This window comes from Populus euphratica, unplaced genomic scaffold, assembly GCF_000495115.2.
Source record: "Populus euphratica unplaced genomic scaffold, PopEup_1.0 scaffold210.1, whole genome shotgun sequence".
NCBI classification, from domain to species: domain Eukaryota; kingdom Viridiplantae; phylum Streptophyta; class Magnoliopsida; order Malpighiales; family Salicaceae; genus Populus; species Populus euphratica.
Window position 1 is genome coordinate 47,111 of NW_011500094.1, and position 24,783 is coordinate 71,893.

A 24,783-nucleotide genomic window follows, 5' to 3' on the forward strand; every position below is an offset into this window, starting at 1 on the left:
TGTCCTTTTTTTAGCCGATATCGCGGCAGTTTTAAAAATTAATCTTGAAAATGAACGAATTTCTAGCATTTTATTATTTGATGGGGAATGATATTATTTAAGAAGTCACCATCTAGTATCATGATTACTATAAACCTTAACTAATCAGCAGAAATTCTATAGTTCGGGACTGGTTATGTAAAAAAGAAGATTTCGTCACCCCTTAAATATTTTGCTCGAGGCAGACTGCATTGCTAATTTTGTCTAAAATTGCTAAATATTCTGTTGGTTTATGCTATGGTGGGTCTGCGTGTAATATTCCTGACCTTGACACTAATAAATATTTAACTATGGATGTTTCCAATTTCGACGTTGGTAAATATTATGTAGCTATAAAAATAAAATAAATTTAAATCAGTATTTTTTATTATTCTCGACCCTAACATCAGTAAATAAACAAATACAAAAAATTATTTACGCATATACATTTTTTATGTAACCAAATAAGAGTAAAATATAATAAAATAAAAATAAATTTATATCAGTATCTCTATTCTTGACTTTGGCATCAGTGAATAAACTTGTAAATTTATTTTATTTTATTTTATTTTTGCATGCATATTTTTTTATTTTTATGTAATTAAATAAAATACAATGAAATAAATTAGTATTTTTATTCTGAATTCGATGTCAATAAATAAAAACAATAAATTTATTTTTATTTTTTTATTTATAAATAAACACATCTTTTTATTTTATTTTATTTTGTTATTTTTATTTTGGACTGGGCTTGGCTGGGCCAGTGACCCGGCTGGGCCGGAACCAGCAGGAGGCACGCGTAGAGTGTCTCCACGCGTGCATGCACAGCGCGCAGGTAATTAATTACCTTAGCACAGTGCAATGCTCCTCACGTAAATGACGCAAAGAAAACGAAAGGAAAAAAAAAAAAAAAAAACTGGCTTACCTGGGCGCAGAGAAGCAGAGACGCGATGGAGGATTTCGGGTCATTGTCTTCTTCCTCCGATTTCGTTCCCTTCTGCCTGCTCACTCCCCCCCTTTTGTTCTTCCTTTTTATCCCCCTCTCTCGGTTCAGTCCTTTCTTTTGTTTTTCCTCTGGTTTTCGGTCCAATCTTCCTGCTTGTCCTCTCTGTCCGTCTGATGAAGAACAGAGGACAGTGCTGGAGTTCGAATTTGGGTCTCGGGTTTTTTTTCTGTGTGTGTGGCTTGCGTTTTCTTGGTTTTTCCTTTTCTGTCTTTTTTTTGGTTTTCTGGGTTGGTTCTCGGCTCTGCTCCCTCTTGGTTTCTTCTCTGGTTCATGGCCTCTGTTTAGCCGGCTCCCCTTTTTTTTTATCTGTGAATTTCCTCTCAGTCCGTTTATTGGGTTCTCCTCTCGTCTCCTCTGCCAGTCCACTCCCCTCTGTTTTTTATGCTTGGCTTTTCTTCCGCCTCCTCTGTTTCCTTCTCTTGTGTTTTTTTTTTTTTTTTACTTTCGGTTGCTCTCTCCCTCTGGTTCTGCCCTCTCTGTTTCTTCTCCTCCCTTGCGTTTTTTTCCTTCTGTAATTTCTAGGGCTCCCCTCCCTGCCCCCAAAACCAGTACTGCCTTTGCAGGACTGTTATTCCCTCCACGAACGGGATCGTGGACAGAAACGTGGTCATAATTGTTAGGATTTGCTGCCGATTTTCCAGCTCCCCTGTTGAAGCGGGATGAAGAAAACAAACGCAGCTGTTCCACCCGGCCACGGTGCCGTTTGAGCAGAAATAGACATTTTCATTTTAACCCCTGATCTTTTGAATTCTAACAATTGGATCCCTGAGTAATTAAAAATTTCTTTTAATTTTGTCATTGGATTAATTTCCATTACATCCCTAAATTAGAACACTGTTTACAAAACAGTATTTAATTTCTGGATTGTTCAATCTGATCCTTGAATTATAATTTTTTAATTAAACCCCTGATTTTTTAATTAATTAAATCAAAGTTTAATTAAGTCACAAACATATTAATTTTTCAATTAAACTCCTTATTTTATTAATTAAACTAATCCAAAATTTAATTAAACTTTCAAACTTATTAATTCTTCAATTATTGACTAATTGACTCTCAAATTTAATAATTTCATCCTTAAATTTTAAATTTTATGTTATCCCAACCCATTTTCAAATATAATTTTATCTATTTATTTTTTATAATTAATTTAAAAAATAGATTATGAAAACATCGAAATCCATAATACCAGGTCTTTTCTCCTCCCGTCACTAAGGTGAATGTATTTGTCCTAGAAATTGTCATTCCAAAGAGGCAAAGCCAGCTATTCCTTTGTCGGGGCACTCGGTAATAAAAATTGTTTTTTTAAAATATAAAAAATAATATTTTATTTTATTTTATTTCATATAATATATTAAAAAGAACGAAAAATATTTTTAAAAAATAAAAACATTGACAAAAACGATAGTGTAAACAGCTGCGCCAAAAAGGGCTTTATAATCGAGTCGCTTATGGCTAACATAACTAGCTCACATAAATGCGGGATTTTTATGGCATGCGTCGGCCCAAAACCATTGCAATTGACAGACGCTTTTGTTGAGTTTTGAACCATTCATGTCATCTTTTCCGCTTGTTCGAAGTTCAAGGAAATAAGAGACAACAAATTTATCCATCAATGGACAGGATTCTTGGTATTATTAATAATCAGAAACAGACAGCGAGACGAACCCTAGACCGTTGGGTTCACATATCATGACTGCATCCCAGCTGTGCCACCATGGTAGTTTCTTGCCACGTGATGTGGTGTCGGCGAAGTTGCTCTCCACCTGCATAACTGACAACAACCCCAACCCCAACCGCAATCCAGGAGCTTAATTGCAGCTCAACTGCCCTAATGGGTCACCATTAATTCTAAAACCCTTTCATTGCATGCTCATTCACTGGACAAGTCCCGTCTGCATATCCCACCGTCATTTCTAACGACATGGGCCCTCTCTAACTTCAACGGCCCAGATCCCACAACCATGCTACCCCATTAAATAACGCTAAGCACCTTTATTAAATGCAGTTCAGTATCATCACCCCTCCTGTTATCTTTTTGTTGTATACTAAAGTCTTCCTGGTATATTTCTATCTCCTCATAGCCCAAGAGATTTTCTTTCGTCAAGATTATCAAAGATGAGGAGCCAGTCCCTTTCTTTGCTGGGTGTGTTGCTGTTCTTTGCTTCTAGTGCATCAGTTTTTAGGGCTGTTGATGGGGATGGTTTGTCTGAGGAGTGTAGCAGTGACTTCCAGAAGGTTATGGGTTGCTTGAACTATGCTACAGGGAAAGCGAACACACCCACGAAAGATTGCTGCAGTGCAGTGCAGGGCATAAAAGATAGCGAACCGAAATGCTTGTGTTTTATCATGCAACAAGCACATAATGGTAGTGCACAGTTCAAGAACTTGGGTATTCAGGAGGCTAAGTTGCTTCAGCTCCCTACTGTTTGCCAGTTGCAGAATGCCAGTCTTAGTTTCTGCCCCAGTGAGTGCTTCTCCCTCTCTCTCACCCATTTATTTCATGCTCTTTGTGGTGGTGGTGGTGTTTGGTGTTAGAGCTAATCTAGCTTTGTTTAATTTCCATTAGTTTCATTCCAATTCACTGTATAATTCTGAACAAAGAAACTGCGATAGATGTTAATCGTTCTTTGATGTTAGATTTGTGGCTAGAGAAACATCCAGGTTAGTCCCTAGGCAACCCTAGATGCATGCAACCAAAGAGTAACACCCCATCAAAGCTTCTTCAGGATTTCTCCACGGCAATAACAAACAAACACACAATCATAAAAAGTAAAACCAAAGCGAAAAATTAAAGAGGTTGAAAATTAGCTCTAGAAAACAAATGAAAAAATAGAATTAAAAGAAGAAGAAGAAAAGCAGTTGCTACCACTGTACTTTCTCTGTAGCAGTCAATATTTGACCTTTATTCTTCAATAATGAAATTCCGGCTTAGGTAATAAAATTATAGTGTGAACGGGAGTCAGAAGCTCTCGGGACTTGTGCTTGAGCGAGCACCGACTCGATCGTAAGGTTCTCTTGTCGATGGAAAAAAGAAGAAAGAAGATAGGTCAGTTGCGTTTATAAAGTATTTTCTTAACTAATTAACATGAGCTCTCATTTTATGATCTGCCTAGCTATCCTTTCAACGATGCTATTAATTTTTCGGTCCCCAGGACATGAAAGGCAAAGAAGAACATCATATGAATTGCCTGAACTTGTTTTCATGCGGCTACATGTCTTGTATGGTTAATTCTTGGCGGTCCACGCAGGGGCGGAGTTGGAAAAAAAAATTAAAAGGAGATAAATCCCCGGCCCCTGCCAGCCACCCCCCCTCCCTCCGCTACTGGGTCCACGAAAAGTTATGATGATCCAACTATAAATAGATATGCTTTTGAATTTGCATGTTGTGTGAGGAGCCGTTTGAAATTGTGTTTTGAACAGGTATTTCATGGGGGAAAAATTTTTATTTTATATTTTTAGATATTTTAATATTAAAAATATATATTTTAAAAAAATTATTACTTTAATAAATTTTTAAATAAAAAATATTTTAAAAAACACCACTACATATACATGCATCATATGATCCGGCTACCAATTTTATGTTTGAAATGCCAATGATATCCTTATTTGTTTTTTGTATAGATTGAATTGCCACAAAATTATTATAGAAGGGGTGTATTGGACACCTCCTCCCAATTCGAACAAAACTCTCAACAAAACAGAATAGAGTGAAAAAGAGAGAGTATGTTTATTTTTTTTAGGTTCTTAGAAAGGATAGTCTGCATCAAATATTCAATGCAATCAATCTGAAAAATTCCATCTATGTGGAGTTTTTGTTTTTATTGGTTTCTCTCTCTCTCTCTCAAAAATAGATAATTAAAACTATTAAAAAATAATATAAATTATATTTTAAAACTTCATTTAATAACTTAAGTTATTAAATTAAGATAGTTCTTTGACATGATATCAAAGTTTTGATAACTAAGTAATTACGAAATCGAATCTTACTATCCTTATTTATTTCATAAAATTAAATACAGGCAATGGGAGTCTATATATGTTTTAAGCTTAAAGTGCTTTTAATTGAAAAAATATGTTAAAAAATAATATAAATTATATCTTAGAATCTCACTTAATGGTTTAAACTATAGACTGAAATGATTTTTGATAAAAATTATTGTCCCTAAATTGATACTTCATAGCATTCGAGAAACTACATGCGGCGAAGCACACAAACTTTGTGATACATGACACTTGGAAATTTGAATTTCTTTGTTAAAAAATGAGATGCATCTCCAAGTAGTAGTATTCATAACACTTGAAAATTTGAATTTTTTTGTTAAAAAATGAGATCCATCTCTAAATAGTAATATTAGTAGTAATGTAAATAATATTTAATGCACAAGTCTTGTGTTGTTTTTGACTTTATATTGTGTCTGTCAATGAACAGAGCTTCTAGGTACATATAGAGTGATTTTGTATATATTTTAAGTTTAAAATGCTTTTATTTGAAAAGGTATTTTAAAAAATAATATAAATTATATCTTTAAATTTTATCTAAAAATTTAAATTATTGAGTTAAAATAATTTTAAATAAAAATTATTATTTTCAAATTGATACTAGAGGAACTCCATGAGGCAAATTACACAACACTTGAAAATTTAAATTTTTTTATTAAAAAATGAGATACATTTATAAATAATAATAATAGTAGTATCAACGCAGCTAGTGCACAAGTCTTGTGCCGTTTCTGACTTTGTATTGTACCTGCCAATGAACAGAGCTTCTAGGTCTATCTCCTGGCTCTGCAGCCGCTGCTATTTTCACAAATGCTTCAACATCAGCAACTACGGCTGCATCAACAGGAACAGGAAAGTCACAAGGTGGTGATTCCAGTGGAATCCAGCAGAGACCTACCCTTGCAGGTCTATTGATGATTGTTGCAGCCATCTTCGTATTTGCTTTCCCTGCTGGGTCTGCCTTTATGTTCCAGGTTTAGGGTGGACAACACTGAATGGAAACAATGAAAACTGAATCTTGTTTTAGTTTGTCTTTTGAATTTTCATGATTTCTCCGTATTCTCTTTGCAAGTTGTTGTTGTAATCTTGTCGCCTGCACTTGTTCTCAGCTTCAAGTTAGCTATCGAGGCTATTATCTACGAGCTTCATGTTTTAATTTCAGGGTTCTAAACATTTGTCGCTGGCTATTTTGCTTTGCTATCGAAATGTGTATATGCGCTCCGGCTCTCACATGCTTGACCGTAGTAATGGCCTGTGCCGATGGGTTTGTCTTGCGCGATAATTAATTAAAGTAATTAAACAGATACACTTGTTAACACACGAGATCCACTAACCCAATCACCTGGAGTCAGGTAACTGTAGTTCCAGAAGCATGCTTCTCGTTTAAACAATATTTCGTTCGAAAGATGGCGACAGATCGGGAAATGTGAAGGAAATCTTCTCTTGTACTAAAGAAATCTAGCTTTGCCCTCTTCTAGAATGATAGCTTCTGATGATCCTAAGAAACAATTTTTTTATGGTGTTTTTTAAAAGTACTTTTTTTAAAACACACACATATATGTTTTGCAAGAGAAATTGTTTTAGGGTTCTGAAAGCCGAAGAAAAAACTATCTAGCAAGTAGCGGCTCAGAACAATATGCGAGTCATTAAATATACTCCGCTGCTAAAGACCAATCATCCTCGTCAACCTTGTGAAACAATCCAAATCATTTAAATATGAACAACAAAAAAAAAAGAAAAAGGAAAATATTTCAAGCAAAATGGAGGTGGGGGGGGGGGTTTGTATACTGTCAAGTTCAAAACTTCCCAGCTCAAAACACCTAAAATTCCTTGCCAGACTGAATAATTTGATGCCACTGTTATTGTCAGCTTCGTTTTTCAGGTTCAGCTCCCATCACATCTTGCAGCAGATGTGAGCGGGGATGCACTCTTTCATCCTCCTTCAGCAAAACAGCTTCAGCAAAGCTCTTTGACATTTTCTTTATCAAGTCGTTAGAAAATGGAACAGGATTTCGTTCACTGACTCCAACCACCGGAGCAGAAACCATGCTTGCTTGTGGCCTGGATTTCCTCACCTGCATAACTTTCTGCCTCTCTTCATAAAATTGAAAATCATCTAGGATAGAAGAATGGCTTTCATAGTTTTTAAATATGCCTAACATCTCAGCACCCTGTTCCAGCTCCACCTGCAATTATGTGGGTCCAGTATAAGATAACATGTTTCATGAGAAATGTGTCTTGACAGCAAGCAATCAAAGAATCTGCCCTAGTATACTCCTTGAAAAACAGGGGGAGAGAATAACTTGATGATGCCAAATGCCAAATGCCAAACTGCAGTTTCACTTGGAAAGAACACTAGAGCTTTCATAGTGAAAGCTTTCTGTTTGCATTCCTTAATCACGCAACACAGTACACATCAAGCTTAATAAACTGCACACAATTTGACAGATGTCAGGTTTATCACCAGTTGTTCCTGTACATTTTTCTTGTTCCAATAATATTATTAAAAAAAACAGTGGGTGTTAGACATCCACTCATTTACAAGTTACAGCCCAAAAACTTGTTTTTCAAGGAAACACAACAAAATAGAGGTGCCCCCCCAGTTTATACCAGAATATATCTATATTTCATGCAAATAATGTCCTTCATTAATTCAAAAGGACATCCTTCCCTGGCCTTGACTTGTTTCAAGATGAGCAATACGCATGCATATGGAAGCCAAAACTGTAATGGCTAAGACTAACAAAGTTGCCACTGTTCATCACTATAAAAAGTACACAACCTTGGAAGCCCTAAAACAGCCATCCAGTATAGTGTACTGTTCAAAAGAAAAATATCTACATTTAGTAGCATTACCAGTCATGGAGATGACTGCGGGATATCATGCAATATTTCTTATAGGCATGAAGCAGATAATAGCAAAGCCCCAAATCCAGCTCAATACATCTAGGCAGCCTATGCATTCAATAATATAACCAGGGTAAATGATACCAAGATAATTCAAACGTGTGGACACCTGTAGAACTGAAGTTGCATAGTGCATGCAAATAATTATCAATGTTATGAAAACCGAAGGAACTGTCACCTCTTGAGTATCTCTACTGTTAGTAACTGGCTTGTTGTCATTGTTTTCCAGCACAATGTGACGAAACTGACTGTTGGGGACATCTTTAATAATATGCCACTTCACAGGAAACTGCCCAGACCACTTATCCTGTTGCCAGAAATCCACATTCTTGTCAAAGTCCACAGGTCCAACCATCTCGGCCACTCCACAGAACTGTGCACTGGCATTCACCTGTATGTGACGGTACATTGTATAAACATATCATGTTTCAGTGAGTAACACAGTGGTCATAAATCTCCAGATGACACAAGTTTGATAATGAACGAGCATAATAGGTCATGAAATAGATAGCCAGAGAACCAATGGCATCATGAAGATTAACACCTAATAAAGAAGATTTAGAGATTGTTAAACAACCTCACGGATCTTTTTGCTTCTATAAAACAGTAATCAGCAAAAGTAAATGCATTAAAGTCATGTTAAGACCACTGAATTGTGAGTAAAAAATTTTCTTGTCTGTGCCATAAATCAAGGCATTTTCTAGATTCTCAAGTGCCACCAGCCAACTTCAAGAGTGAAACAACACAATGCCCTAAGATAGGCACATAAAACATGGATCATGTTCTAGAAGAATTTTGGCAACGAAATATCTATCTCAGCTCCACCATCCTTCACATGACATCGCCTCCATTTCACATTCTCAGTTCTTAATGTTTCTAGCAGCTTAGTCAAATTATTCCAAATTGGGTGAAATCACCGTTACTTCCAATTATAAAACACATGCACTGAAGATTAAGTTAATTACTGAAAACAACAGAAAGATCGGGCATGTCCCGAGATTTTCCTTTGCTTCACGATAAGCAGCATCTAATTTCTTGTTGCCATTCGGAGTACTTGCCCAAACACCATACTTTATACTCTTATGAACATTATCTTCACTGTACGATTTTATGACAAAGAACTTTGCATCCTTATAATCAGTAGCAAAATCCACTTGGTTGTGAGATTCACAATGAACATCAGCAACTGCCTTCTGGTGATTATCAACTACAGAAGCATTTTCTGTTGCCTGACTCCTAGGCTTGAATGCCCTAGGTCCCCTATTTCGCTCACTTAGTGTATCAAGTGCAATAGTACAGCTGCATGAAAAGTCATTGCACCTCCCCCCCTGTCTTCCTTCATGACGTGTTGGCCAGTTTCGACCATTTGTTCCAAAAATGGAAGAGCGCAAAACATCATACCCTAAATCTCGATCGTTAAGACCTTGAGGAACACATTTATAGCTGGGAATTTGATGAGATCCAAGCCCATAAAACAATTCTTTTCGTTGAGAAACCTGCAAAAATATCTTTGTTAGACAATAATCTTAAAACCAGAAAAACATAGTTCAATCAGGCACAAAGAAGCACCCAGAACAAAGCTTATTGATCTCTAGTGCTCCACTAGACAGCAATACTTCTCAGAATCAATTGATAAGAGAATCACAAATGCAAGGACATATCAGAATCATAAGACTCCACAGTCAGGACAGTGCCTTTGAATTTACAGTACATCTCTACTACATGTGAGATGACAGTATAAACAGCAGCATGCCCAAATGCAGACTAAAATGTGCAAGTTTGCTTAAATAGTCGCCCCAAAGATTCCTGACTAAAATTAGGAAATTAACTGATTCTTCTAATTACTACTAGACAAGAGAAAAAAAAAATTATTTTTCTAAATATGATAAGCAATTCCTAAATAATGATAAAATAGGCTCAAACTCCTAAACCACCAGTTCTAGCCAACCCCTCTTATCATTATCAGATAATGAACCCTCGATAAAGTATCTAGAGAATGAGTGCGTGTGTAAGACTGTCTTCTTTATTTAGTCATAATGGCAGATTTCCTCAAAAAAAATCAGATTTTTGCCTCTAAATAGGCACCAGAACAAACAAAAGTGCAGCAATGGCATATTTGAAACATGTAACAGAAGTAATGACTTGGAGATCCCTAAGCTCGATAAAGAACCACAATTTTTATATGCACTATATAGAAATGTCCATTCAAGATTAAAAACCTTGAAGCAAATCATAAACCTTCCAATTCTCAAAAAAGAATGCTTGCTTTCTGTTATTTTTCTTTCTTTATAAGGGGAAAAGCTGGTCATAGATTAGAAAACTAACCATTCCACAATGATTCGCAGACAAACCTACTGAACCGATTTGCTTTGGAGAAGCTGCTTGTGATGAAAAATGCACCAATGTACTCTTCCCGTTTGAGGGTTTTGACCAATCTGCCCACAATTCACCACTTTCAATTCCCTCAAACCCTTGCTGCAAGAATTTAAAACCACCAGAGTGTCGAGAAAAGCTGCTTCCACCACCCAAAGATCCTGGCGGAGGCAGGTAACTTGGCATAGGCCCCATTCTGTTGTCATCACCTGGCAGCTCAATGTTGTCTGGCAATTTAGTTCGAGAGAATGGGTCTTGTGCGGCAACATATGAAATGTTTTGTGAAACAAGGTGCTGGTGATAACGTGGATCCGAGTTAGGCAGCTCTCGTGCATTATATAACCGGCCATGACCACTAATAGAAGGCAGCACTGGCATGAACGGGCCAAGTGATCTTTGTTGCATTTGAGGGTGGCCATGGAATGGAAGAGATGAAGAATCATTGTAGATGCCCTGCATCAAATTTAAAAGAAAACCAGTCCATCACCTAAGAACTACTGAGGGATGGGAACAGAAGTGGAATTGGAGGAGTGAGGGCAAGGAAATATTGTTACATGAGAACCATTTTCCAAGCACTCAACATTGGTATCTGGAAAACATGTGCCCAGTCTGCCAATCATATTGCCATAACCTGAGTGACATCACAAAGTATGATGTCAGGAAAATAAGAAACATAGCTGTTTTGCCATATATATATGATTCTAGTGCTCCATGCTAACACACGATGCCCTGGTGAACATGATCCTACACAGCTGATCACTGATGAGTGGACCACTCATTCATAATATACACAATCATAATGGAACAAGAACCATTTACATTTAAAAGGGGGAGATCTATCATAACATTCTGCAGACAAATCTATTGAAACCACAACAATACCGCTATTTTGAAAACTTCTCGGTTATCATACCTGAAGCAAGTATTTAATTATTTGAAGCAATACAACAATATCTGAAGCAGGTAATTAATATTGACCTTGTATCTAGTTGATGTTAATTACATTTAAAGTTCAATAGATAAAAAGAGATCAAGCTTTTGACAAATCAAGAACCATGAGCACAAATGTCAATCGAAATGGAGAAATGCCCCACCGTCATCATCTCAAAAAATAATAGACATCAGATAATTACATAACCCGAATTCACATTTTGACCCACCAGTCAACGAAAATGCACCTTTTAGATTGCATGTCTAACACGAAAACAATAATCCGATGCATCCTGCTCTCTTATGTTTGCATCCAAGTATAAATAACTAACCTCCGCGGTGGACTGACTGTATCCGGGAAGGAGATGCATTATTTGAAGCATCAACTCTCAAAGGACCAGCGCTAATAGCAACCTTGCTAGGATCAACCACATTTTCATCCATAGCAAGAGAAGGCTGACAATAAATTCCAAAAAATTAGTCATCACACACGAGAATAACATAAACATCAACAACGTGGATTATACTCGGAATGCACTGGCAATTACCTGATCCTTCAACGTGTTTGGACCAGCAGATTTCTATTTTAAAATTATTCGAAGCTTCAGCAGTTCCTAAAATAAACATAAATTGCATATGTAGACGGCGACCCAAAACATGCAAGAGTTTGCTAGAGTTAAGGAATGCTCCCAATTTCATGATTAATAGTGTTAGAAATTAAAGAAATATTGTCCATGATCGTCTTAGATTTTTCATCAACACAACTCGTTTGCTTTCCTTTTGATTTAAAAATAAAATGTTTCCTTCCAAAAAATGAAAAAAAACGAAACGGCAGTGCGTTACTTCTCTAATTCAACCACCCCGAGAGAAGCAGAAAATCAGTTAAAACTAAAAGAAACAATCGGTTATAATTAGCATACCAGTGGATGATGATGCTAACCGATCATCGATTACGGCAGTGGCTGCTTTGCTCACTGTGTTTGTGTGTTTGGTGGAGTGTGGTTTGGTGTTTGGCAGTGAGCGGGTGAGTGAGGAGAGAAAAAGCGGTGGTTTTAGGGTAGAGAAAGAGAGAGACAGAGAGAGAGAGAGAAAGTCGATAGAAATTAGAAGCAAGGTAGCAGCAGTAGTAGTGTGTTTTTGGGGTACTGGAGGTGAGAGGACGCGCCACGCCGCAGCCGATTGAGATATGGTGTGTGTATTGTTTAGAATACGTGATAACTGCAACTTTCACATTTTCGCTGCCCAGTTGGCTCGTCCTTACTCGTCCACCTGCTCTTCATTCTCACCGTCTTGCCCTATTCTACGTTTATTTAGACTAGCTTTTTTTTCCTTTTTTCCTTTTCTTTTCTTTTTCGTTAAAGAACAACGTGGACTTTTAAAAAGAAAATTACAAGGGATTTTCATGAAAACAAAAGAAAATTAAAAAAAAAGACAGAAATTCGCAATATTGCAGTTTTCGTTGATGGTAAGGAAGAACTTTCGTTTAAATAGAAGTGCTCAATTCTTGCAACATTATTTTTAATTGAGAAAAGGTGTTTGAGATCAAATTTGTTTGTGATCGTAATTTAATATAATAAATGTTAAATTGATTATAGTGGATAATCAGTTTTTTAAAGATTTTTATATAATTACATTTGATAATTAATATATAGACGGAGAAAAAATTCAACCATATCATTTCCGTACATTTCTATATCCACTTAGCATTTATCTCTAGGTGTTGTTGCTACGATTTATTTCTTCACGTATTAATGATTTTCTCATTCATTATATTATTATAATGTTTGTTGCTTAGTCACAATCTTCACAGTTGCTCTTCATTGTCTCCCTCTTGTCTCCAATTTACCACCACGCCTTATTATTTACATTAATATCATTGTAATCACCGTTTTACCACTGAAAGAGTAGTTGTGGCCTGCTAGAAAACTGTATGTGGCGTTTTAAACTATAATTCAAATGAAAAAATAATCAAAAATGATATTTTTTATTTTAAACCACATTTTGAATTGAGGCATTTGCCGCGTAAATAAATATAATTCATTGCCATGTACAGTGGTAGAGAAATCAATTTAAAGTAGGGAAACTAATTGAATTAAGATTTAGCTTCGTGACCAATAGGTCCTATGCAGTAAAAGGCTTTGTTTTTAATAAAGAAAACCGTGCGAAATATGAAGCTCCACCAAAGAAGAAATTTAAACCAGGGGACTAAAATGTCAAATATTATCTAAGATTATACGACTAGTGTGATCTATTTTCCGAAAGAAAAAAAAAACCGTCATCTTAGTTAACTATTCACGCAAAGAAGTTATTTATTTTCTGATTTTATTTTTTTTAGGCAAAAGTTAATGGTCTTCTTTGGAGCTCTAGTGTTGGTTTATTTTTATATTTAAAAAATAATATTTTTATTTATTTTTTACTTGTTCAAATTATTTTTTGTGTTTTTAAATTGTTTTCATGTATTCAAAATTATTTTTTTAAATATATATATATATATTCAAGTGAAAAATATTTTGAAAAATAATTATTATCACACCCCCAAATATTTTTAAATATTAGTAAAAACACATAAAAGACATGAAAATGCATTGATTTACTTGGATTTGAATAATAAAATTATTTTTCCCCTTTCATTTAATAAAATCTCACTAAGGTTTAACTAGTTTTTTTTTTTTTTGACATGACTCATTTGTTATTAGAGTAATGATCGGGGGCATCTCAATTGTTTTACATTTTTTTGCACGGTGTAATTAACTTGTTGCCCTGGAAAAAAACCATTAGCTCAGGTCTAAGAGCCTTTTAAAATTTTTACTATAATTAGCAAGGTAAATTGATTTTATTACCCCTGGATTAAAAAAAAATTAAGACTTGCCTCTGGTGGCTAATTCTTCCTTTCACTCTAGTTTTTTTATATATAATTATCATGCGATCATATAGGCAATATGGTATTTTAGTGTGTGTGGAAGTTGTTGATGCTTATGTGTCATCATGTGGGAGGTAGATGTGCACTTCTAATGACATGTGAGACACATTTCAACAGCGAAGAATGCCTTCTTGCCATGTTTTTAGAAGCGCTGCCAAGCTCTCTTGGCCTGGCACGTGTGGTGTTGGCAGGATGGTTTATTACCAATAATATTTTTTTACGTACTTTTTCTTTCTTTTCTCTTGAAAAAATTAGGTTAGTCCTCCTTTCTACTTACGTTTTAACTCTAATTTTTATTTTTTTATTTTTATTTTTGACTTTTAATTCTTTTATAAAAATTTATTTATTTCAATTTTATCATTTATTCTCGGTTGTTTATAATTTTTTTCTTCAATTTAAATCTTTTTTATTTATGAATTTTTTTACTAGCTATTTTGTTTTGTAAGCTTTCAATTTTATTATTTTATCTAAATTTATAGTATATTGTTTTTTTAATCTTACTCTTATTTTTTTTTATTAAGGTTATTTTTTTTTCAATTTCATCATTCTATTGAAAATTTGTGATTTCTGTCAAAAACAATTATTTTAATTTTTATTCTCATTATTTTGATTTTTATTTTTAATCAGTTTATATAATTTTTTATGATTTCATCATTTAATGTTTGATTTGGTAAATGTTGGGCTTCACAGTTTTTTCATATATAGTGTTTTTAGTCTAATAACTTGAGTTATAAATTTAAAAAATTAATACACATTAATATCTATTTTTATTTGTTTTATATAGAATCTTTCACTATTTAAAAGTGATTCATGTTATCTTAAATTTTTTTATTTGTCATTAGTTTTTTCATTTAACCTATTTTTTTATAAAAATAATATTTTTTTTGTTTGAATTAAATTAATTGTTGCATCACATGTCAACTTCTTGATATTTTTGTTTACTAGAATTTGGCTCTTTATTTTTTTTTATTTGGATTTTATGGGGTTATCACAATATCATTTCATATATTGTAAGTTTCGTAGATTAATCATGAGTGGTCTAAATTATTTTAGTGTGTCATTATTTTAATATTTTTTAAAAAAATATGTTATTTAATATGTTACTATCACAAATTTTTTAAATTTTTTCTTTTAATATGCATTGGTTTTTTTCAAAGTTAAAAATAAATTATTCGATCAATAGTATATTATAAAAAAAAAAATCCAGTTGTTACTGTACTTCGTTTTACCGTTGAAATGTAATAAAAATCAAATGTTTGAGTGAAAATAAATGTTATCATGTAAACATCAAAGATGTGTTGTTTTATAAGGTAATATTTAAAGTGTTAACAATGATTCTATGGCTAAAAAAGACTTAAAACACAAAAATACAGCAGTGCACGCGTAAGTTTTAATCAAATCAAGTAGTGTTTCCATCTACTCGAAAAAAATGTAATGTTTTAATTCTCTTTACCTGCCTTTAATGTTAAGGGGGTGATTTTTAAAATACTAGAGGTATTTTAGACTATAAAAAAAGAGGGAGTTTTTGTAATATTTACTTAGATACCATAGAGTTTCTATCAATTTTTTAACGGTCCATGTAATTTTATAACACATAAGGGGAGCTTTTTGTAGTATCTATTTAAACATGATTGTTCATTTTACTGGTAATGGTATCCATGTTTTCAAGTAATTTATTTTAATTCTCTATAAAAACACTCTAATTTAAGCTATTTCCTTATCAGTAATCCGAATTAAAACAGCATAGTAATAGATTATAGAATAATTAAATTATTTTACTTATAATATTCATTACCAAACAATCTAAATATTTAATATGTTTATTTTAATAGCACAAACTAACACAAGCAAAGTAGTTGTTGCTAAATATAAGAAGACATCGAGACTTAATCTTGGTAGATTCTAAGAATCATAAAAAAATATTATTTTCACCATCCATGCTAATAGCAAGCTACTTTAAAAAATCAATTTAAAAAAAAACTAGAAAATAAAATCAAAGTTTAATCATGTCAATCTTTAAAACTAGTGATTTTAGACATTAAATCAAATTTTTGAATAGAATACAAACTTGACAAAATACAAAGTAAAATTATCAATAATCTAAAATTAAAAAAACCAATAGTAATACAAGAAATAAGAATAAAATATGGTATAAAAAATAAATAAAATTAAAAATAGACAACAAAATTAAAAAATAAAATAAACATATAAAAAACAAAATATTATAATTAAAAAAATGATGATTAAATCTATAATAAAAATAAAATATTAAAGGATAAAGTTAAAAAATAAAATAAATTAAGAAAAAGATAAAAGCAAAAAAAAACAGTGATTAAGATAACAATAATAAAATATGATAGGTGAATTAAAGAGTAAAAAAATAATTTTATAGATTATTTTACATAAAATAAATAATAATTAAAATAATATATATCAAATTTAGATAAAAAAAAAAAATTAAAGCGTTGCCTTAAGAAACCAAAGGCTCGAGTGAAAAAACAAGATGAAAATAAAAAAATTAAAAGGAAAAAAAATGACACTGGCACTAAACTGAAGATTCATTGGCTATGTGTGTTGCGTATAATAGAGATGGTATTAGGGAGATTCGAATGCTGCTTAGAAAATCATTGTTATGGTAGTGAAAGATGCCTTGTACACAATCCAGGTGGTATGATTATCTCTCATTCATTAACGCTTGTATTTCATGGACCAACTATTTTTTATTTTTAAATAATATTTTATATTTATTAAAATATTAAATTATATCAACTTGATTATATAAAAAAAACAGATAAAAAATATTAAAAATCCTTAAAAACAAGCTTAATAGTTTTTATTTTTAAAAGTAATGCAATAATTTTATCATGCTTGAAGAAAAAAAAAAGAGACAAAGAAGCCCATCAACCAAAGTTTAATAGTTTTTTTTTTTTTTAAGAATAATTATGTAATTTTAACATGTAAACAACCTGGAAAGATTGATTTGTCTCATTCAATTCATTAGAGGTCGCATTTGGTTCTTATTTTGGGATAGAAAAGACGAGAATAGTGAAAAAAAAGAGATTAAAAAGATAAAAATAAAAATAAAAAAATAAATATGCCTCTAATATAATTTTAAAGTGAATTTTTTTATTTTCAAAACATAAGATATCAAGAAACAATATATTTTTTATTTCTAAAATATCATTATAAAAAATTCTTGATTTTATAATTTTTAAACTAAAATATACAATAATAAAAATAGTTATTATAATAGTTTTAAAATCCAGCCTAGAAGTTGATCCGAGATAAAGCTCGAGTCATAGATTGAGTAAACTCAAATTGATCAAAATCAATATAAAAATAAAAATAATTATTATTGTAATTTAAAAATTCAACTTGAGGGTTAATCTGAGGCAAGGTCGGGTCACATGTGAAGTTGATTGTTGACCAATATCAACATAATAATAAAAATAACTATTATTATAATTTTAAAACCAATTCAATGGTTAACCCATGGTGAACTCATTGTCATGTATTCAAAGAGTTAACATAAGAATAAAAATATTTATTATTATATTTTTAAAATCAGATTCAAGGATTAATCAAAGACAAGACTCAAGCTACAGATTAGAAGAGTTAATATGAGTTTACTCGGGTCAGTATAAAAATAATTTTTTTTTATTGTCATAATTTTAAAACTCAACCTAAGGGTTAACTAGAGCAAGGTTTGGGTTACGGGCTGGGTAAGTCAAACCGAGTTAATCTAAATCAACATATATATAAAATAATTATTATAATAGTTTTAAAACCTGGTTTTAGAGTCATCCTAGGACAAGAGTCAGGTTAAGGACCAGGAAGGTCAACCCAATTGATCTATTTTTTTCAATGAAGCACATTTTTTAACCATTTTTTTTCAAAAAAAAACAAATTTTTTAACCCATGATTTATCCCAAATTGAATTTGGTTTTTAATAAATTCAAACTGAGTTAATTATTTTTTTAGTTTTTTTTTTTAAATTCAAATAAATTTAGGTTTTGAATCGACCTGATTCTCAGTCAACTTAATTTTCAATCAACCTATTAAACCAATCATGATTTTATAGTTATAATTATTATAATATCTTTAATTTCAATATTTGATATGAATTAAAGTTAAAAAATAAAAATAATTATTTTTTAAATGTATAAATTTGATAATAATATATATTAATGATAAAATAATTTTTTTAATATTTTATTTTATTTTATTAGCTATAATTAAACATAATATATAAATAATTATTTTATTCTAGTGCGCTGGTATCGATCACAATTATGTTGCTATCTTATTTTTTTATCCTGTCTTCAATATTTTCACTATTTTCATTTTTTTATTTTGAAATAATAATTAAATATTATTATTATAATAACTAATAAATCATATGTAAAAGATGATATTACCCGAATAGAGAAAAGTAAAATAATTATTTTTTTCACTTAAATTGTGAAATGCCAAGGATTTCTTCTTTTAAATTTAATTTAATTTAACAGAAGAAAAAGTTCCCCTCTCGCGCAACGCCCACTTCTTGTCTAGCTTTCTAGTTTCTACAGGAGGGCAGAATAAAGCAGTCTCTTGTTTCAGCCTCTCTAAACTCGAAAAAAACCTAAAGACCCAATTACCACGCCATGTCTCAGGTTCTTCTTTTCTTTTTTCTTTTTTCTTTCTTTCGATTGCTCACGCATCAATTGAAAGATTACTAGTTTTTTTTTTCCTCTAATTTTTTGTTTCTGCGCTGAACTCCAATGGATCTAATTTTTTTTGTTATTGTTTTCGTAAATTGCAATTTTTCCAAAGATTACTTAATTTTGAGAAATTGGATTTACAGTTTTAGATATATCGAGTTGGATTCCATTTAAATTGCGAATTGCCGTATGGAATTTTGTAATTTTTTCAATCTGATATGTTTAGTGGTTTTTGACTGTTATTTTTTTATTCTTCAGGTGGACAACAGAAATTCATCAGCAGCGAAGCGTGCAAGAACTGATGGTACGGAATTCTTATTAATCACTATTTTTTCTTTCAAGAAAGTGTTTCTTTTAACTTTTCTAAGATTTGCGACTTTATGCATATTAATTGAAAACACGTGCGACAGGGCATATCCATCAAGTAGAATGATTGCATTTTCATGCCTAATTCGGACAACTGGTTTTGCTTTTGGTTATGGAGTTGGAATTGAGTTGTGTTCGTTGCCGTGTAGGTAGTCGCAGGGAGGATGATTGGACTTGTCCAAGCTGTGGCAATGTCAACTTTTCATTTAGGACTACTTGTAACATGCGTAATTGTACCCAACCTAGGCCAGCTGATCATATTTCGGTGAGTCATAATTGCAGTGACCTGTTTTACTTGTTATAGAGTGTTGCTGGTGTGTTGATGGGTATTTACTTGTTATGAAATTGGGTATAGGTGGAATTACTGGTAATTTCAGGAACCGAACATGATAGACTTACACAAGGCTGTCTGTAGCCAGTTGTCAGTGTCAAAACTATTAGCCACCTGAGCTAAAAGATAGGGTGGGATAGGATTAATCTATGCTTGTTCAGCCTTCATCGTGACACACTGTTTTGTTATGGTGTTTGACCTTTCCTGTTGTTTGTGTTGGATTCTAATCTATATATTTGCTCTTTTTTTCCTTGATGCCAGAAATCTGCTGCCAAGCCCCTGCAAGCACCGCAGGGTTATTCATCAGCTCCTTATTTAGGTTCTGGTGCACCTTCTTCAATGTATATGGGTGTGCCACCATATGGTTCTTCTCTCTTCAACGGGTCATCTATTCCTCCATACGACGTTCCATTCACTGGGGGCTCGGCTTATCATTACAATTATGGCAGCCGCCTTTCCGGTGGCAGTCCATATAGACCGTTGCATATTTCAGGACCACCTCCTTATTCTGGTGGATCTATGATGGGAAATGGTATGTTATTGTGTTTTTCTTTTTAAAAATAAAACTGTCATCAGGCTTGTGTTTTTGTTTCTTCAGTTTTCCCTATTTAATAAATAGACTTTTTTTCCCTATTTGTTATCAATGGTTCTTTCACGATCCCTTGTTTGTTTTCCTGGTTTTTATGTATCATAGTGTACATGATCTGTCCTTATATTTGATAAATTGAACTTCTGGTGTCTTTTCTTTCTAAGCACTGTTTGTTTCTAATCAGTGGTCTATTTAGATGCACTTTATTGCAGGTTATTAATGTATGTACTTCGAATAATTTCAGTTGCATTTATGAAGTAATGTTTTTTATTTTCTGCAGGTGGGATGTATGCAATGCCCCCCCTAATGGACCGGTATGGATTAGGTATGCCAATGGGCCCTGCAGCTATGGTACGTTAGTAATTATTCTTACTAATTCGCTAAGTTGTGGAATTTAGGAAACATGACTAGGGGTTTAAAACAGTGATTTACATTATGCTTAATTGGTTTCTGAGATGCCTTGCTTCATGTCAAAATTTGTGTGCATAAATGCAAAAAATACTCCTGTGTATATGCGATTCTTTGAATTTTTAGGGGCTTATATAGTTTGTTTTCATGTATTCATATAACTTGATAGTTCATGTTTAAGCATATTACGTTCACTTTATTTATATGCCAATTGGTGAGCATTTTGTGTCTATGTATGTAGATAGCAATGCTAATAAATAAAAATGTAAACTCATAGTTCATTATGTTTTTAAGAGAGAATGCAATTTATGTATTTTTAGATTCTAGCAATCTTCTTTTATGGATATGTGCTTGATTCATTCGTGCATGCTGTTTCTTACAGGGGCCAAGGCCAGGTTTTTTCCCAGATGATATATCTCAGAAGAAGGGTTCAGGTTTGTCATTACTACGATGTGTATGAGCAACAACGTGAAACTTCTTTGTTCTTCAACCTTTGTTTCTTATAATGCCACTGTAGATGCATCACGTGATAATGACTGGACATGCCCGAAATGTGGGAACATCAACTTTTCTTTTAGAACTGTTTGTAACATGAGGAAGTGCAATACTCCAAAGCCAGGGTCCCAGGTCTGTGCTACTTTCTTCTTAAATACAGAAGAATCAGTCAATTATTTTCGTGCTTGGTGGCCTTTCTTTTTTCTCATTTCTTTGTACTATTTGGGACACTGAACTTGGGATAAGCTTGAAAATTACTGGGAATTCTAAATTATTGGTTTAGTTTGTAGTTTTTTCTAGTAATGGTAATTTCTAGTTTATTATTTTGTTTAATAATGGTAAGTTGTCTAATATTCAATATTTTCTTGCCATTGTAGGTTGCAAAGTCTGACAAAAATTCCAGTAAGTCCTTTTAAATCCCGCACGTGGTGAGCTTCATATTCTGAATTGATACTAACAAGCTTCTTGCCTTTCAGAACAAAAAATGCCGGAGGGAAGCTGGAAGTGTGAAAAATGCAACAACATAAACTATCCATTCCGGACAAAGTGCAATAGACAAAATTGTGGGGCTGAGAAACCAGCTGAGTCAAAGAAGTCCCCTTCGCCGGCACCTGATGAGGATGATCAGGTTTGTTATGTGATTCATCTTCATTGTATTTCCATTCATTGTTTGAAACTGATTTGCTCATCAATAACATATGTACTCTTCACAAATTCAATGATCATCAGTGAGAAGGATGTTTGGCCTCTTTCTCCCTCCTCCCCCTTATTTCTCCCTCCTCCCCCTCATTTCTCCCTCCTCCCCCATTCATCTCTTTCTATGTAGTTCTTGCTATGTACCTCATTAATTGTCAATTATCTTTCTCTCTGCAACCATTGATTTGCAATTGTCTACTGTTCCAGTGAGTACTAGGACATGTTTGAGGGTTGAGAAGGTCCAGAGTTGTCGTCCAGCTTTGCTCAATATGGGTGTCTGAAAGTCAGTCTTGTTGTCCTCATGTTGCAGCGGTTGTCGAGTTACTATACCTTCTCATGATGTCTGTCAAGTTGTATTACTAGCAATGGTATTGTGGTCTACTGGTCTTTATGGATCCTTTGATGCATAGCTTAATCTGGTTAAGATTCTACAGGTTGGTTATGGTTTCTATTAGTTAGGCATTTATGCTTTTGGAATCATTCATATATTCCAGTGGGATGATACCATGAATTTAGAATACTTCAGCCTGCATATTTCTTACTCATTTGATGAAATTGTGTCTATGCCATTGAAATTTCTTTGTTTCAGCAGATGCTTCTGTTTGAAGCGTCTGTGTTTTCCATGGTGATAACTTAATTAGGTCTCTACCAGTCGTATAGTTAAGTAGTTCCAATCCATGCAATATTCCTTCCCTATTTGTTGTGCTAAGGCTATCAGGACCATGTTTGAACCTGTTGGAAGCCTGTCTATTTAACATGCTTTGTTTGACTACCTAACAGGCTGTTTGGAACCCTTGGAATTGAATTCAATTTCAAGGGTTAAATCAATTCCTTAGTTTGGAACCCTTTTGAGGGTATTGATTTGAATACCAAATGAAATTCAATTGTTAAAAAATGACCAAAAGAAACTAAGAGGGGACCCTCTGATTTGCTACCGTAATCAATTGACATTAAAAACAACATTCCAAAAATACCCTGAACAGCACAAATCCTATTTCTTACAGACCCCCGTCTCTTTCCTTCTCTCCTTTTCTAACCCCCACCATCTCTTCTTACACCTTGCAGATAAGAGAGATTCAAATCTTATAAATAAATGTAAGCTCGAAGCAAACAGGTCATAGAGTGGCCACAAAACTAGAATAATAGCATTGTGTGTCTCTGGACTCACTTCTCATCTCAACTACTACTTATCCCTTTTCTTCTTTTGGTAAGTAAATGGTCTCTTCCTCTTTCTCCGTGTCCTCTGGAATTTTGGTTTTTCTTTATGGTAAGTATTGGTTTTTCTAACCCCATACTTTGAATGGGTGGATCTGTTTTCTGTGATAAACATAGCCTAACTTTGATTCCTTTCTAGAAAAAAAAAGGGAGAGAATTCAGTGGAAGCTTCTGTAACGTGGGATAAATGTACCGGAGTCTTGATAGACTAGAAAATTAACATAAAGATGATAAATGTACCTAGTTAAAAAGTGGTAAATATAAGCGTTCTTGTAACCAAAAAAAGAAATTTTTTTGGTAATAAAAAGAAATGATTTTAAGGGCAAAAAAGCCAAGATAGTTAATTCAATTAATTTCCATAGGCACAATCGAATTCAATCATGTGTGTTAGTATTTTATAACAGCTTATCAATTGAATTCAATTCATACATGGAATTGAATTCAATTTTACACATGATTTTGTTCCAAATAGCCAATAAAATTTAGACGAGGTTGAGGTTCATGGATGGAAATTATATCTGCATTAGCGTAGGTGCATAACTTTGTTTATCCCTCATTAGCTTCGATTTCTTCTTTCATTAGTGTGCTCATATTCTTATCCCTTTTTGATCTATCCAAAGAGACATTTTGTTTCTGGAATTGCTCCTATGGTATGGGGTTGGACCACTTTAGAGGGACCGTGTTCTCGTGTTTGATGCCATCACTGGTAGCCAATCTCATTGTGGTGTGGATGGATGCACGATTCCATCTTGTGTTTACTGTCATTCTAGGCTGGTTGGTGATCCGGAAGGACTGTTCTTTAAACTCTTGTGATACCCTAAACTTCCAGAAATCCAGTCATTCGTTATGAATTCAAGGACAGGCCTGAAAAGAAAGGTTTTTAATCCACGATGCTTCTGAGGGGAGGGATATTGGGACTCCAACTATTGGTTGTTGGCCCCCAAGCTCCTCACGATTGGTCCAAACCTCAGTTGGGTGATTTGTGCGGCATGCTTGTGTAAGTGAGGGGTTTGCAAAAATCCATCCATTTTGCCAGTAGATGCCCTCAACTGATTTCGCATTCCATTCTAATCGTGGGATTGTTTTAGGAGAAAGAAGGCGAAGTTCTATCTGATGATATTGACGATGCAATTTCCTGCACTCTGACAATAGCTTAAGGTGAATTTCACTATCGTGTGCTGTTACTTAAACATTAAAATGGAAAGGGGTGGTAAGAATTAAAGAAATAATGTAGGCTTTATTTTTCACCAGATAGCATCAATAAAAGGTACGTCATGACGCGACAAGAATCCATTCCATGAGATGCCTGCTTGTGGTAAAAGGCAAGGGCTTGGAAACATTGCTTTCAAGTTTAAGTAAAGACCAAGCTTTGTGACATACACGTGCCCGCGCAAGTGGGTGATTGTTACCCTAACTTCAAAGCATGGGTGATCCCACTTTTTCGCTACAAGCCAAGCTCTTCATTGATGGAAGGAAAAAACCATCCCAGCGCGGTCACAAATGTCTCTTCAAATTGGACCTGTTGCAATTTCAATGAAACATTTTTCATTTCTTTCTAAAATTATTTTTCAATAAGAAGGTAGAATAACGTATTAGTAAGTAATGGCTTTTCTGAATGGAGAAATAAGAACTTTGGTTGGATTGTCTTCGACTTTGAGTGAATTCAAAACATTGAATAATACCCATCGGAAAAAAGAAAGTTTTTATTTTAGTTTGGAGACGCTTTCATTTTTTTATATATAAATCTTTTCAAACAGAAATAAAAGAGAGAGAAAGGAAAGCTCTCTACAAGTAAAGACGATCCAAATTGTCATGATACATGAC

At 33.5% G+C, this 24,783-nt stretch overlaps 3 protein-coding genes across 5 annotated transcripts; 2 read left to right on the forward strand and 1 right to left on the reverse strand.

The window, feature by feature from the left end:
• Window positions 1–3,034: 3,034 nt before the first annotated feature.
• Window positions 3,035–6,252, forward strand: LOC105109206 (non-specific lipid transfer protein GPI-anchored 1-like). Its single transcript, XM_011003825.1, has 2 exons — window positions 3,035–3,491; window positions 5,792–6,252. The coding sequence occupies exons 1-2, from the start codon at window positions 3,143–3,145 to the stop codon at window positions 6,007–6,009; spliced, it is 567 nt and encodes a 188-aa protein (XP_011002127.1). The 5' UTR covers window positions 3,035–3,142; the 3' UTR covers window positions 6,010–6,252.
• Window positions 6,253–6,653: 401 nt separating this feature from the next.
• On the reverse strand, window positions 6,654–12,527 carry LOC105109207 (uncharacterized). Of its 2 annotated transcripts, XM_011003826.1 has the most exons (8): window positions 12,160–12,527; window positions 11,788–11,853; window positions 11,572–11,695; window positions 10,864–10,940; window positions 10,262–10,762; window positions 8,902–9,432; window positions 8,115–8,327; window positions 6,654–7,215 (listed from the first exon to the last, which is right to left on the reverse strand). In XM_011003826.1, exons 3-8 carry the CDS (start codon window positions 11,681–11,683, stop codon window positions 6,895–6,897), a joined length of 1,755 nt encoding a protein of 584 aa, XP_011002128.1. In that variant the 5' UTR covers window positions 11,684–11,695; window positions 11,788–11,853; window positions 12,160–12,527; the 3' UTR covers window positions 6,654–6,894. The 2 variants fall into 2 exon arrangements, with proteins under 2 accessions (XP_011002128.1, XP_011002129.1); XM_011003827.1 differs by lacking the exon at window positions 11,788–11,853.
• Window positions 12,528–18,683: 6,156 nt separating this feature from the next.
• On the forward strand, window positions 18,684–22,976 carry LOC105109208 (ranBP2-type zinc finger protein At1g67325-like). 2 transcript variants are annotated; one of them, XM_011003828.1, is made up of 10 exons: window positions 18,684–18,811; window positions 19,118–19,163; window positions 19,375–19,490; window positions 19,818–20,088; window positions 20,426–20,496; window positions 20,936–20,987; window positions 21,071–21,180; window positions 21,426–21,450; window positions 21,525–21,676; window positions 22,810–22,976. In XM_011003828.1, exons 1-10 carry the CDS (start codon window positions 18,803–18,805, stop codon window positions 22,831–22,833), a joined length of 876 nt encoding a protein of 291 aa, XP_011002130.1. In that variant the 5' UTR covers window positions 18,684–18,802; the 3' UTR covers window positions 22,834–22,976. The 2 variants fall into 2 exon arrangements, with proteins under 2 accessions (XP_011002130.1, XP_011002131.1); XM_011003829.1 differs by lacking the exon at window positions 22,810–22,976 and adding an exon at window positions 21,952–22,367 and having other exon boundaries at window positions 18,685–18,811.
• The last annotated feature ends 1,807 nt before the right edge of the window (window positions 22,977–24,783 follow it).

Bases quoted from the DNA above. Each gene is read 5' to 3' on its own strand.
- LOC105109206 (XM_011003825.1), top strand. From the start codon at position 3,143: ATGAGGAGCCAGTCCCTTTCTTTGCTGGGTGTGTTGCTGTTCTTTGCT. The intron at 3,492-5,791 runs GTGAGTGCTTCT...GCCAATGAACAG, and splicing joins CAGTCTTAGTTTCTGCCCCA to AGCTTCTAGGTCTATCTCCT.
- LOC105109207 (XM_011003827.1), bottom strand. From the start codon at position 11,683: ATGGATGAAAATGTGGTTGATCCTAGCAAGGTTGCTATTAGCGCTGGT. The intron at 10,941-11,571 runs GTTAGTTATTTA...GATGTCACTCAG, and splicing joins ACAGTCAGTCCACCGCGGAG to GTTATGGCAATATGATTGGC. The intron at 10,763-10,863 runs GTAACAATATTT...AATTTGATGCAG, and splicing joins GCTTGGAAAATGGTTCTCAT to GGCATCTACAATGATTCTTC.
- LOC105109208 (XM_011003828.1), top strand. The intron at 20,988-21,070 runs GTTTGTCATTAC...ATGCCACTGTAG, and splicing joins ATCTCAGAAGAAGGGTTCAG to ATGCATCACGTGATAATGAC. The intron at 21,677-22,809 runs GTTTGTTATGTG...TACACCTTGCAG, and splicing joins CACCTGATGAGGATGATCAG to ATAAGAGAGATTCAAATCTT.